Here is a 13,362-nt window from a genome sequence, read left to right on the forward strand (position 1 = left end):
GATGGTTATTGGGATGGAGATGTTATTATTGACTTGTTCCCCCAAGTTCTTTCTTACGGATTACCAAAATAGAAATATTGAATTTATATTTTTGTTCGTTATTCTTAAGGGTTTCGTAATAGTTAATAGGGAAATTTTGATATAAACACGTTTCCCATAGTGATGACTTGAAGTTCTTGTGTACAGTGGTTCTCGTAACTATTGTTAAACACTTAAATAAATACACTAGTCGACTGAAGGAATAGAAAGTGCTTATTACTCAGATATTTTTTATGAAAGACATTGGCAATATATCAAAGGGTGCTTGAGAAGTTTTCAGTAGTATATAATTACCTGTCCTCTTATGGAGGGGTCGGAACTCATATATTTATATATAAACTGGTGTCCTTAAGGATTGGTATGACCTTACATATATATACTGGTCCCCTTAAGGATTGGTCTGAACTTACATATATATACTGGTCCCCTTAAGGATTGGTCTGAACTTACATATATATATATTGGTCTCCTTAAGGATTGGTCTGTACTTACAAAACATTAAGGGGACCAATTTTTAAGTATATTTTTACTGGATGTTTAAATGAAAAAAATAAACGTCATACAGACTTTCATTATTCTGTAAATATTCAAATCATATTTTTCTTTTGAAAAAAGTTAAATTTACAATATATACAAATTGTCCACTTTATGCCTAGATTAAAGGATGGTCCACCTAATGTGGAAAATAGTTTTATATATATAATATATATATATATAATATATATATATATATATATATATATATATATATATATATATATATGCGCTCTACAAAGCGGTTAAGAATAAATTAAGATTTTGGGGTTTTTTATAATGATAACTTGTTATAATAACGCGGAAAGTCCGAGCGGGGCCGAAGGCCCCACGAGGGCTGTAGCGCTCTTAGATAACATGTATGACGCGTATCAATTCAAATGAAATCAAATTAAAAGTAAATGCAAAATTCAAAAAAAATATATCCTATACCTAATGAGCTGTGAAAAAATCCTTAGTTAATTGGGCGCCGCCATTTTGAAATCCTTTTGAGCTAAAAATAGATATCAGAGCACTTTTTATGAGCGTCTACATAATTCAGACTATTGCTAGCAGACGCATGCTTAATAACACTTCCGGTGAAAGAATGACGTACAAAATCAGAAAATAAACATTCATTTCATTCATAAGAACTATAGTAACGATGATAAATGTAAAAAATTACTTTTAAATCCTTTTTGATAAATTAGCACATTAAAAATAACGTAAAAACAACATATGTGATTAGAGATTAACAGAAAATGACGGACGGGGTTTTCCAAACGCCGACGCATGCGCAGTGGTCCCTCTTCCGATGATAGGTTGAACACCACCAATTTATTCGTTTCTGTTTACGGTACAAAATACCTACATTTACTTATTCACGAATTGCATGATAGATCTATCTGGTTAACATGTACACTTAACATGTAATGCTTAAATCATAAATCTTAAGAGCTTTCCGCGCCATAGGTAGCACCTAATTTCATATTATTACATTTGTGTGTGTTTGATTTTGTGTAATTTTCTTCATAAAATTTACTTAATGGACCTCTATTGATAAATATATAACAATTGTTCTGACTTCGAATTTACACTAAACAGTTTTCAAGTGAAAAACAATAAAACTAGGGTTACCATGGCAGACCATATTTTATATGCACTTATTGTTATCCTTGAAAAATGTGTCATCATAAATCAGTCATCATTAAATATTTTGTACCTGGCAAAATATTTAGTGATGATCAACGACAAATAGGGGTTTGCCTAAAATACGAAAGTGAGATTTTTGACGAAAGTGAGCGAAAGTGACTTTTAAAATTTGAATTGTACCGTTTTAATAGAATTTTACAGTAAAATTGCTGTTTGCAGACGTATATTATTAGTAACTAATTATATATATTATAATAAATAACCATAATCATAATTAAATCGCCATTTATTGGCCTAATTTTAATATACAAGTTCATCGCTCTTCCTTTCGCTTGCAAAGTGACTTGTAAAGTATTAAATATAGAGGTTAAATTGAAAATGTACTAAATTTGCAGTTTGTAGACGTGTATTATAAGAAATTAATATTATTTATTTTCTAAATTAATCATTACATTATGATGATTTATAGTTTTATACCCCATTTTTTTTGCATAATTTCTATATACAATATCAGCGATCTTCCTTTCGCTTACATTGAAAAATACGAAAGTGACTTGTAAAATTTCAAATATAGAGTTTGATTGAAAATGTACTTAAATTGCAGTTTGTAAACGTATATATTATCAGAAATTAATAATTGATATTCAACACTATATTTCAATTAAACATTATATTTGATATTTTAGAAGTCACTTTCTTATCTTCTATGTGAGCGAAAGGAAGATTGCTGAACTTGTATATAGAAATTATGTAAATGAAATGGGGTTAAAAACATCATAATAATTACTTTTGAAAATAAATAATATTAATTTCTGATAATATATGCAAGAAATTATGCAAACAAATGGTGATTAAATCATCATAATGTTTATTTTTGAAAAGAAATATTATATATTTCTGATAATATACGTCTACAAACTGCAATTTTAGTATAAATTTCAATTTAGACTCTATATTTGATATTTTACAAGTCACTTTCGTATTTTTCAAAGTGAGCGAAAGGAAGATCTCAGAACTTGTGTATAGAAATTATGCAAATAAATGGCGATTAAATCATTATAGTGATTTTTTTTAAAAAGAAATATTATAAGTTGCTAATAATATACGTCTTCAAACAGAAATTTCAATGTAAAATTCTATTAAAACGGTACAATTCAAATTTTAAAAGTCACTTTCGCTCACTTTCGTCAAAAATCTCACTTTCGTATTTTAGGCATACCGGACAAATAGTGGTGTACAACTTAGATACTTTCCGCGAAATAGAACAATGGACTGTCCATTTTCATCTATGTAAAAATTCAATAAAAATATTATCTGCATATATTTTAAAAGTAGATTGAATAAAAGGCTTTCATAAATACATATTCCAAAGAAAATATAAATAATGATAAAAAAATTATAATGAAAAATATTTCCCATCAAGCCTTTGCAACTTCCTTTTCCGGTTATCAGCCACACGATGGTCCAAGGCAAGGTAAATTTACATGTGTTTCTGGCTTTGTTGAACTAAATGAGACGAAAAGACATTCTTCATTAGTAAAATTTACTACATCGATTTTAACATGTTAATGTTAGTAGCTTTTTTCACGAATTAAAGACTTTGTTTGAGTATAATTGCGAGACGGCTTCACGAAGATCGCGAAATCTCGTGACGAATTGAACTTAAAATGTGAAACTTGGTGCTGCAGTGACTACTTTCATCAACATATCACCATGCATTTTTATTGGAATGTGAAATTATCGAACATACAGGATCGATAATTATGATATATCACAGATTTTTGTAGATTATTTCATAATTTGCATTTTCTGTTGTTTTTTTTTTAAACCTTGAACGTTTGAGACTTTTTAAAAAAAATAAAATGTGTTGCAAATTTCAAGATAGTATACGTATCAAATGTGGGGGACATGGTTTCTTCTAAAGGAAATAGAACTGTCATTCCAATTTCTAAGCTTCAAATATATGATAACTTGAAAAAGCAAGACGGTCCAGGGTGTTCACTAGCCATGAAATCCTGAGGGTCATTTTGACTATGGTTAACTGACTACAAGGCCAAATCCCCATGATTTTAACAAAATTTGACCCTCCAGTTAAAATCCTGAGGGTCAAATCAGACCTTCTGGAAATTTGAAGGGTCAAAGAGTCATTATAAGGGTCAAACCCCCTGAAGACCGCAAGGTTTTGTAAAGATTACACGACGGAATTGCTATTACCCTAAATTAATGAAAATTTTTATTATTGTTGTATCTTTATTGTAAATAATATCATATTAAATATGATATAAACAAATTATTTGCAATAAATCTTCAATCTTGTTAGATAATGATAAATATGTCAGATTTTCATTCCGACTTAGTGCAGCAGAGTGCTTTTATTTTTGTTACATTGAAAGGAGACAACTCCTGAAGTAATGCGAGTTGAATTGATCATTTTTGTCTGCATTAGTGAACTTGATAATGTAGTGTTTTTCTTCAATCCCAGTTTAGCTTTTAATTGCTTTGTTTTATTATTTTTAAGGAACGCTACGTTGAATCAGGGCGTGTAGCCTACATCGGCTATGGAGACGACAAAGGAAAGCTTTGTGTCATTGTTGATGTCATAGACCAGAACAGAGTAAGTTTAGTTTCGTATTTAAGTCTTACTTACTATCTTAGTATCTAGCATAAAGAACATCTTTATGAATATCTATGAACATCTTATAGAGACAGGACCCTCATCTTGCGAAGTTTGATGCTGAAATTCTGAAATAAAAAAAGGCTTAAACGGTTCTGATCTGCTGAAAGTGATAAAATTTTGTATCATATAGATTTTGCTAAAAGAGATTTTCAGGAATGGTAAACTGCTGGCTTCATTGGACTTAATGATTTTTTTTCATCAGTGTATAAAATAATACTCGGTTGAAATTTCTTACCCTTGTAAAATATAATATTTTCTATGCAGCATAACAGGCTATATATTCAAACTTACTAAAATATAAAAAAAAATATTACTACTTAAGTACTTATATCTCATCATCATTTTGTATTTCTTAACATTTTTCAGGTTTTGGTAGAAGGACCCTGTTCTAATGTCGCCAGAAAACAAATGAACTTGAAAGCCCTCCAGTTGACCACATTCAGATTAAATGTGCCAGCTTCTTGCAGACAGAAGGTCATTAAGAAGAACTGGGAGAAAGACAACATCACAGAAAAGTGGAATAACTCGACCTGGGCCAAGAAAATTGCTGCAAGAGAAAAGGTACAGGGCATTACATGAGATATTGATCTTTGTATTGTAAAAAAAGCTTTTGGAATGGATTGATCTGTTTCTACAAAACTAATTATACTGGAAAAAAAGTCCTATAAATTTGGATTTTGAAAAATTTTTTCATAACTAATCTGATGAGATAAAGTAAAAAAAAATTACTGAATGAATAACTAATAGCCAGTCTGGACAAAAGGAAATTTTCAAGAATTTACTACATGTATATAAATCATAAAATGTCATTAGACAAGTTAAGTCAAAATGAGATTTTGCAGGCCCTGATAAAAGTATTTGTAGAAAAAACATATCACTTAAGGTAATGTTTATGATCAGAAAGGAGGTTATAATTATGTCTGATTTTTTGTTTACATATAAACCATAATTTTACTGTTTATGATACACCCCAACAATACATGTGTGGTTCTTTAATTTCAAAGCTTGTATAATGAAAATTGTTATTTATTTCAGAGGGAAACACTCACAGACTTTGACCGATTCAAGCTCATGAAGGCAAAGCAAGCGGTAAGTGAAATATTTCAATATAATTATGTATTATTAAATATAGCTCTTAAATTTGGAAATTTCAGTAAAATCACGCTTGAATTCTAGAATAAGTTAAAGTTGATTACTGAATGTATTGCAGGGTTTTCCCTTCTTTTGACAGGTCTTGTTAATGAACCTTGTCCGATTTGTATAAAAAAAAACAATTTGCCCCCAAAAAAATGCTTCAAAATTAACAATTTGGCTACTTATCAATTCCTCTTCTAACGTTTCTTTGCCTTAAAAATTTTGGTGGGAAACTTACAGTATATTTGCAAAAAGGGAAAGATAAACTGTGATGCAAATTCATATGGGGGGGGGGGGATGGCATGATTTTAAAGAATTTTTCTTGGGGAAGCAATCCTTAAAGACCCCTGCTATAGAAGGGAAAAAAGCCCTGGATGGACTCCAAGAGTGGTTGCAAATTTTGGAGTAAAAAAAATTGCTTCCAGGTTGTATGTTCTTTTCTTTTATGAGCACATGTATGATGAACCAATGTATCTTGATAGGAACTGCCGTCATAGTTTACGGTGCTGATAAATGCATTCTGATGTGTGCTGTCTGATATATATTTGATAAAATTGATCATCCTCAAGATTGATAAATAGGAGAAAAATTAGTTGGTATGATTCATTAGTCTTCTTGCCTTAAAGTAGCAATAATGCTTGTTTGTGAGACCATGCTGTAAGTGAAAAACATTACAAATTAAATTTTGTACTCTGTATTACCCTGGCACTTACATTATGTGGGAATCGGCATAATTACGATAGCAAGTCAAACTTTAATTCTACCTTCTTTTTTACGGCCCATTGTGGCAGAGGGGTTGCCTTTTAGGGTTGAAGCATCTTAATTGCAGTTATTGTTTATCCCTGCATGATTTTAAGAGTCTATTTAATGGGTTTGAATTACTGGAGTCTGCATTTTGTACCTCAAGTAGGTGGTTTTGACCGCTGGTGTTGCTTTATATTTGCCAAAATCATCTTTCCTGTTTTCAGCTCCACATGACCTTTAGAAACTGTGTAAGGTTGCTGATAAACTGAACAAAACAAACTATCCTCACAGTGCATTTCTTTATTGACTCAAGATACTTAACGTTTTAAGGAGTTTAGAGTCTTAGCCTGATGGTTCCAGATAATGAAGGCTTATAAGCAACTTCAATTCTTGTATAACTATAAGTGTAACCGTTGTTTGTTTTCAATAAATTTTAATCACAAATTGCACGCATGATGAACCAATGTATCTTGATAGGAACTGCCGTCATAGTTAACGGTGCTGATAAACTCATTCTGAAGTGTGATTTGTGATATGTTTGACTTTCTAAAGCATAAACATTAAGTTGTCAAGGTCTTTGTTAAGACACTTTTTGTTACTTAAATTTAATTTATTTTAATTGATGTGTGGTGTTTCATTTGGCAAAGAAGTGGCCATATCACCTTAATAGTGTTAATAGATAGGATTGTGGCTTGAAAGATCAAACATAAAAAATAAGTTCATACTTTATAAGCACATAAAAAAAATAGTAATTAGTATGTGTTTTATATTTGGAAGAATCTTTTTGGTTAACATTTAAATTCCCCTTGTGGCTGAATGGTTGCCTGTAAGAGTAAAGGCGCCAGAATTGCAGCCACCATTTATCCCTGTGTGATCAGAAGAGGTGACGTAATGAAATGGGTTTGAATGACTGGTGTCCATGCATCTCTTAGCTCCAGCAGTTGAGGTAGTTTAGACCCCTAATGTTAAGTTTGCAACAATGCAGGTTAACCAAAGTCATATTTCCTGTTTCAGCGCCATATGACCTAAAATGTGTTGGTGCGCTGTAAAACCAAACAAACCAAACTAACATTTACATCATTGCTTTTTATATTTCAGAGAAATCGTTTGGTTAATATCGAGTTTGGCAAGCTGAGAAAAGCAGCAAAGAAGTCTGGCGGCAAAAAGAAATAAACTGTACATTTTCCTAATAAAATATGTCGTCTCCAAGAGACTCTTGTCTTCTCTTTGATAAGCTCCAACAGTATTGAAGTGGTTTGTCTTGTGTCTTACATCAAACGTTCAGGAAATTAATCATGTTATACTGTAATAAAGTGCTTGATAAAAGATGGCTTGAAAGTTATAGAGATATTTTTAGCTCACCAGAGCATAAAGTTATCATGGTGAGCTATTGCGATACCTTTGTGTCATGGGTCACTTATTAACATTTTAAACACTTGGCCAATACTGAATAGTGATGAAACTATTCAAGAAAAATTCTTGGTTTGTCCTCTATTAAAAATTAAAAAGGTACTGGTTAGATAAACATAGCCTCCAAAGCTAAAAATAGAAATCAATTTGAACATCATCTTAACCACTTGTTGGACTGATGAAACAAACTGTGCAGCAATGACCATTAGAAAGCCGATTTCAAAAATGGTTCTGTTGAGTAATATGAATCAAAGTGTGTTTTGAATGCCAACTACTGGATGACTGTCCCAGTAATGATGAACCTTTACAGGATAAAATGCTTCAAAACATAAGGTTGTCCTTTACTGTAACTGCTGAAATTGTTTGGTCCAAAGAAGCTGCTGCTTGAGCTAAAATTAGAAAAGAAAAGAAGTTTTAAACAATATCTGTACAACTTGACAGATTTTGATGAAAGGTAGACCTTTACAAAATTGCTCAAATACAAGCTTTCAGATTACCGCAAGATCATAGGAAAAAGTGACCGCTTTAGGTTCTCAATGACCGCTAGTGACCTACCTCTGGCTCAAAATTCATATCTGCTAATACTCTATGGAAATTGAGTGAAGCTAAAATATCAGCACTTCGTGTTGCAAATTTTACCTTTTAAGGACATGACTGGTAACATATCCAGGGAGCTGGACTACTGAATACATTCTTACCTGTTCGATTTTGATGAAACCGTACAGTATTGGTCAATGGGTAGTTCTTCGCAAAAATTGTTCCTGAAATTAAATCGTGTCTATGTAGAACATGCAATGTACACGTATCTGACGAACCATTTAAAGCATTGTCGGATGTCTGTGCGTTTCTTTTAAACCGCTCAACTAATTTTAATGAAATTGTACGTGAATAAGCATATCATTAGGAATCTGACCTTGGCCCATAAATGACATTGAACTTCAAAGGCTAATTGCTGAAATTAGCTGTTACTATGTTATTATAAATGGATGTATTTATACTTTGAGGTAACAACTTTTAACTACCTCTTCGGGTAAGCATTTCATAAAATTGGCAAAATTTTTATCATTAATGAATGGATTTGGGCATAACACTTTGAAAAAAAAACTTTCATGTGGCAAATTAAAGTATGACATTGACCTATAATTTTCCATGAAGGCAAAGACAAATATGAAAATGCATTTGAATTCTGTAAAACTTTTATAATAATTCAGGTAATCTACTTGCACCCAGTGACATGTTGGACAACATCATCATACTGCCGGAAGTGAATATTAAATAAAACTTTAAATGATCTTTAAGGCAACTCGCCCAAAAATGGTAATTTGATTAAAAAAAAAATATGAAATTTTAAGTAATTAGATCTAATTAAATTAAATACTGGTCTAGCTGGATTAAATGCGTAAATCCGTGATTTCAAGAGAGTTGACAAAAGCGTCAGTAAAACGATAATCATTTTTTGCATATCAACGCAGTAGCGTGTTTGTAGTCTATGCTTAATGAGGGTCCATCCGCCAGTAAGGGCACAAAATGCAGCTTTCGCTGTCGGACCCGGACATGTCACCTGTCATGCCCTTAAAGAATTTACCTCTATGCAATTTCCACGGAGTATTTGCCAAAGATTTGAATTTTGAGCCAAACGTAGGTCACTGTACGGCGGTCAATGAGAACCTAAATGTACAGTAGCTTGAGACAATAAGGAAAGGGGGTAGCCCATAAAATGTCTGGCAAAAGGCCTGTCGTGTGCTAAGGGCTCACGCACCCTAGCATACCATCCTCGCCGACTCAGCCTACTTTGTAGGGCCACTCTCCTCGGCATTAGTCAGGACCTCGGCAGCTGGCCCGAAGTACAAGTTCTGGGGGCCGTTTTATCAACGTGTCGTAGTCTACGACAATTTTTTGTCGGTGTCGTACGTCTGCGACATTTTCTACGACGTCGTAGGCTACGACAAACGTTAATAAAACGGTTTTAACGTTCTGCGACATGTCTGCGACAAAAAACTAGCCTACGACATGTCGTAGAGCGTTGATAAAACGGCCCCCTGATCTTTTGCGCCATCCCAAGTCTTCAAATCTTCTGCCGATGCCCTGTGCCGTCTCAGCGACGACCACGCGCCGATGGGGAAGTGAGAAGAAACGCAGTAGTCAATAGAAAAGCCTATTTATATTCAGCATGATCACGTGTCGAAACAGTGGTTGAGAAAAAAATCACTGGATCCGGGATCTAATTTAATGTTGGAAACTATATAGGCTGATACAGCTCTAATCATATAAAATTTCAAACTTTAAAAGTCGAAATCGACATACAATGTATGGTTTAACTGATTAATTACACAGACACTTGGGGTTTGGAGCTCAAAACGCCTTTAAAATCCAAATAAAATGCATATTTGTCAATCCCAGCACATGTACTGATCATATATATATATAAAAAAACTTAATATAATTAAGCCGTTTTGAAAAAATTTCATATTTCAACATCTATAGTATTATTATAGATGTTGAAATATGAAATTTTTTCAAAACGGCTTATATTAAGTTTTTTTGATATATAATTATGATCAGTACATGTGCTGGGATTGACAAATATGCATTTTATTTGGATTTTAAAGGCGTTTTGAGCTCCAAACCCCAAGTGTCTGTGTATACGCGTTTACCAGTTTTTCACCATTCACACTTTCATTATATCATATTATTATCAAAATTTTATTTCTTTTTTGTTATTATTATTGTTTTCGAATTCTGTTTTGAAGTATCAGTATTAACAGTATAATTTATATATTTAGTACTTTTTAGAATTGCGCAGGGGACCAGCCTATACAGGACTGCATGGTTTCCTAATGGTTTCTAAAAATAGAATTATTGATACAGGTCATGAATCATAATTATGATTAAAACACCTAACTTATCAACATTTTACTATCTTATTGTTGATAATTAATATATTAAGCTTATATGTTATTGTATACTATAAAGCAATATGTTATTATCCACCTTTATATTTACAATAAAAGTTATTTGCACATTCTTTTTCTAAATAAATGTGAACTAAGGAATTCCCAAAGGCTATAAATAGATTGAGACGCACTTGATGATCTTGATGATATGTTAGCGTTTAAAAGGTATCTCGATACTAAATGTATTTCAAATGCAATACTGGCACGACTAAATGTGTTTGAAATTATAAAAATAAATATATTTGTTTAAGTATCTTCTTATTAGTATTGTTTTTTTTTTTTGCAACATTATAGAATAATTTTGATTTGGAGTTTTATAGAGGTAAGAATTCATATTTTTTATGTATTTTAAAGAAATGTACATTTTTTTTTCGATATATATATTATTTACTGTGATACCACTGGATAAGCAAGTGCTGGACATTCATATTTATAACCAATAGTAAATATACTTCACATCGGCATTTCTGTAGATATATGTACACTTATATACGAGTACAAATGTAAAATTTAATATGTTCACAAATTTAGAATAAAAAGTTACATAAATAAATAGACCTATATATCGTGTATTTACAACAAAACTCGAACTTATAACCATATATTTAAAAAAAAAAAAACACTTGCCCCTCACCGCCGTGTGTTCGAATCCCGACAGGGACTTTGGATTCTTTCATGTGAAAAAGAATGAGAATCACCTATATTTTATCTTGATATAATAAATCTTGAATATGAATATACATGTTGTATGTTTTCTTTTTCTTTCCGTACAGTACATACACATGGCTGGTGTTTTGTCTAAACTTGATAAAAATTTCAACAAATATCGGAAATCATATTTGGAGGAAACCATGGAGACAAACAAACTGTCGAATTTGTCCGAAACAGGGTTCTCTGCTAAAACTGACTGTAACCAACATCTATCTGATGTCAAAACCGCTGATGTAAAGGCTGAGAACAACAATACTTCCGGTTGTCGTCTAAGAAACCGCACGAAAAAGGTAAGAAAAAATACGAAAAGAAACATGGCCGACTCTAACGACGTTACAACGGAAAGAAATGTACCTGATAGAGATGTAAGTAATGCTAATGATGACGCGGCGGAAAGAAATACCTCTGATGGAATTTTAACGAATACTGATGGTCTAAGACCAGAGAGAACTAGTTTAAACACAGACCAAACTGATTCAGTTGATACAAGAACAGATGGTCAAAGTGAATCTAATAGAAACCGAGAAATTACTGAGAACAACTCGAGACAAGGTGCTAATGGGACAGCTCAAAGCAAGGAATCGTTCAGTGATAGGTTAGGAATTGTAATATTCAATCCAAAATATAGGCAATATGCGACTCAAGAATCAAGGTTAAAATCTTACAAAAATTGGCCGAAAGATAAGAAAGTCAACGTAAGTACATTAGTAGATGCTGGTTTTGCATATACCGGGGTAGGAGACTCTGTACGATGCTTTTATTGTGGAGGGGCCTTCAAAGACTGGTCCGATGACTCTGATCCCTGGAAGGAACATGCTTTATATTTTCCACACTGTGGGCATATTCGTCAATGTAAAGGTGTTGCGTACATTAAGCACATTTGCGGTGAAGGTGATAGTGACTATGAAATTGATGGTGATGATGACGATGTGCTAATAGACAGAGTGAAACTTGTCATGAAACGTAATGAAACTGCTGTCATGGCTGCAAGGGACTTTTGTGCAGACGAAAGCCTTCTTAGAGATGGAGTTAAAAGAATACTTAAAGAAAATAAAGAAACATTTTCTGGCGTAGATCTCATTAACGCGACAGAGGAGATAAAAGACGAGCGACGACAAAAAATAACCGAACTTACGGAGACAGCTTGTCTAGAAAATGATTCATCGGACGAGTCAGAAGCAGAGGTCAATAGAATGGAACTACTGGAAGAAAATAGAAAACTAAAAGATCCTGTCTTATGTAAGATATGTCTTGATAAGATTGCCACAATTATAACATTACCTTGTGGTCATATGTCCAGTTGTTCTCAATGTATTTCGGCTTTGTCTACATGCGCTATATGTAGAGCTCGGATAAAAGGGACTGTTCGGGCTTTAATGGTTGTTTAAATTAATAAAGCAGAATTGTTCGTATTATAATTCTACGGTTAACAAGTTGACAACCTGCAGGCATTGCTTACAATTTATATAGTTTTATAACGACAAGAAAGTTTATTTATGACAGTCGCTATAATTATGCGCTTACTACATCAGTCTGAATTTTGAACTATACATATGTGTTATGAAAGTCCATACATAGTGGCTTATTATAGAATGGTACTGACATTACACACACACACACATGGTATACCATTACTGTGCTAAATTTGTGAAAAGGATTGTTTTAAACTTTTTTCTATAATATAATCATATAATTCATATAATTTCTACATTATTGGGTTGGGACCGAGCAGTATTACATAAAACCTATATATAGTCAGTTCAATGTGGTTTTCTAAAAAAAAAAATGGTGTTCAAAAACTGTAGCTTTAAAAATGTCAAATTTATTTTAGAAATTACCGAAGAAAGGCGTTTTTTACGTTAAATCATGTGACAATATACTCATAAATGACTTATAAATGTATATCGCGTGGAAAGTAAATATAGAAATATCATATTACCAACAAAACAAAATTTTCGGATTCCCATATTCTCTAAAAATAGAGACCCATCTTATCGTGACTCATTTTAAAGACGCGTGATTATGTAA

At 32.4% G+C, this 13,362-nt stretch overlaps 2 protein-coding genes across 2 annotated transcripts; both read left to right on the forward strand.

The window, feature by feature from the left end:
• The first annotated feature begins 3,040 nt into the window (after positions 1 to 3,040).
• Positions 3,041 to 7,470, forward strand: LOC132741442 (large ribosomal subunit protein eL14-like). Its single transcript, XM_060729599.1, has 5 exons — positions 3,041 to 3,178; positions 4,223 to 4,318; positions 4,748 to 4,942; positions 5,417 to 5,470; positions 7,358 to 7,470. Exons 1-5 carry the CDS (start codon positions 3,164 to 3,166, stop codon positions 7,430 to 7,432), a joined length of 435 nt encoding a protein of 144 aa, XP_060585582.1. The 5' UTR covers positions 3,041 to 3,163; the 3' UTR covers positions 7,433 to 7,470.
• Positions 7,471 to 10,777: 3,307 nt separating this feature from the next.
• Positions 10,778 to 13,046, forward strand: LOC132741443 (putative inhibitor of apoptosis). The gene is made up of 2 exons (XM_060729600.1): positions 10,778 to 10,945; positions 11,397 to 13,046. The coding sequence occupies exon 2, from the start codon at positions 11,406 to 11,408 to the stop codon at positions 12,720 to 12,722; it is 1,317 nt and encodes a 438-aa protein (XP_060585583.1). The 5' UTR covers positions 10,778 to 10,945; positions 11,397 to 11,405; the 3' UTR covers positions 12,723 to 13,046.
• The last annotated feature ends 316 nt before the right edge of the window (positions 13,047 to 13,362 follow it).

Source organism: Ruditapes philippinarum, unplaced genomic scaffold (assembly GCF_026571515.1).
Source record: "Ruditapes philippinarum isolate M1 unplaced genomic scaffold, ASM2657151v2 ctg19587_1_1_1_1, whole genome shotgun sequence".
Classification (NCBI taxonomy): Eukaryota; Metazoa; Mollusca; class Bivalvia; order Venerida; family Veneridae; genus Ruditapes; species Ruditapes philippinarum.

Bases quoted from the DNA above. Each gene is read 5' to 3' on its own strand.
- LOC132741442 (XM_060729599.1), top strand. The intron at 4,319-4,747 runs GTAAGTTTAGTT...AACATTTTTCAG, and splicing joins ATGTCATAGACCAGAACAGA to GTTTTGGTAGAAGGACCCTG. The intron at 5,471-7,357 runs GTAAGTGAAATA...TTTATATTTCAG, and splicing joins TCATGAAGGCAAAGCAAGCG to AGAAATCGTTTGGTTAATAT.
- LOC132741443 (XM_060729600.1), top strand. From the start codon at position 11,406: ATGGCTGGTGTTTTGTCTAAACTTGATAAAAATTTCAACAAATATCGG.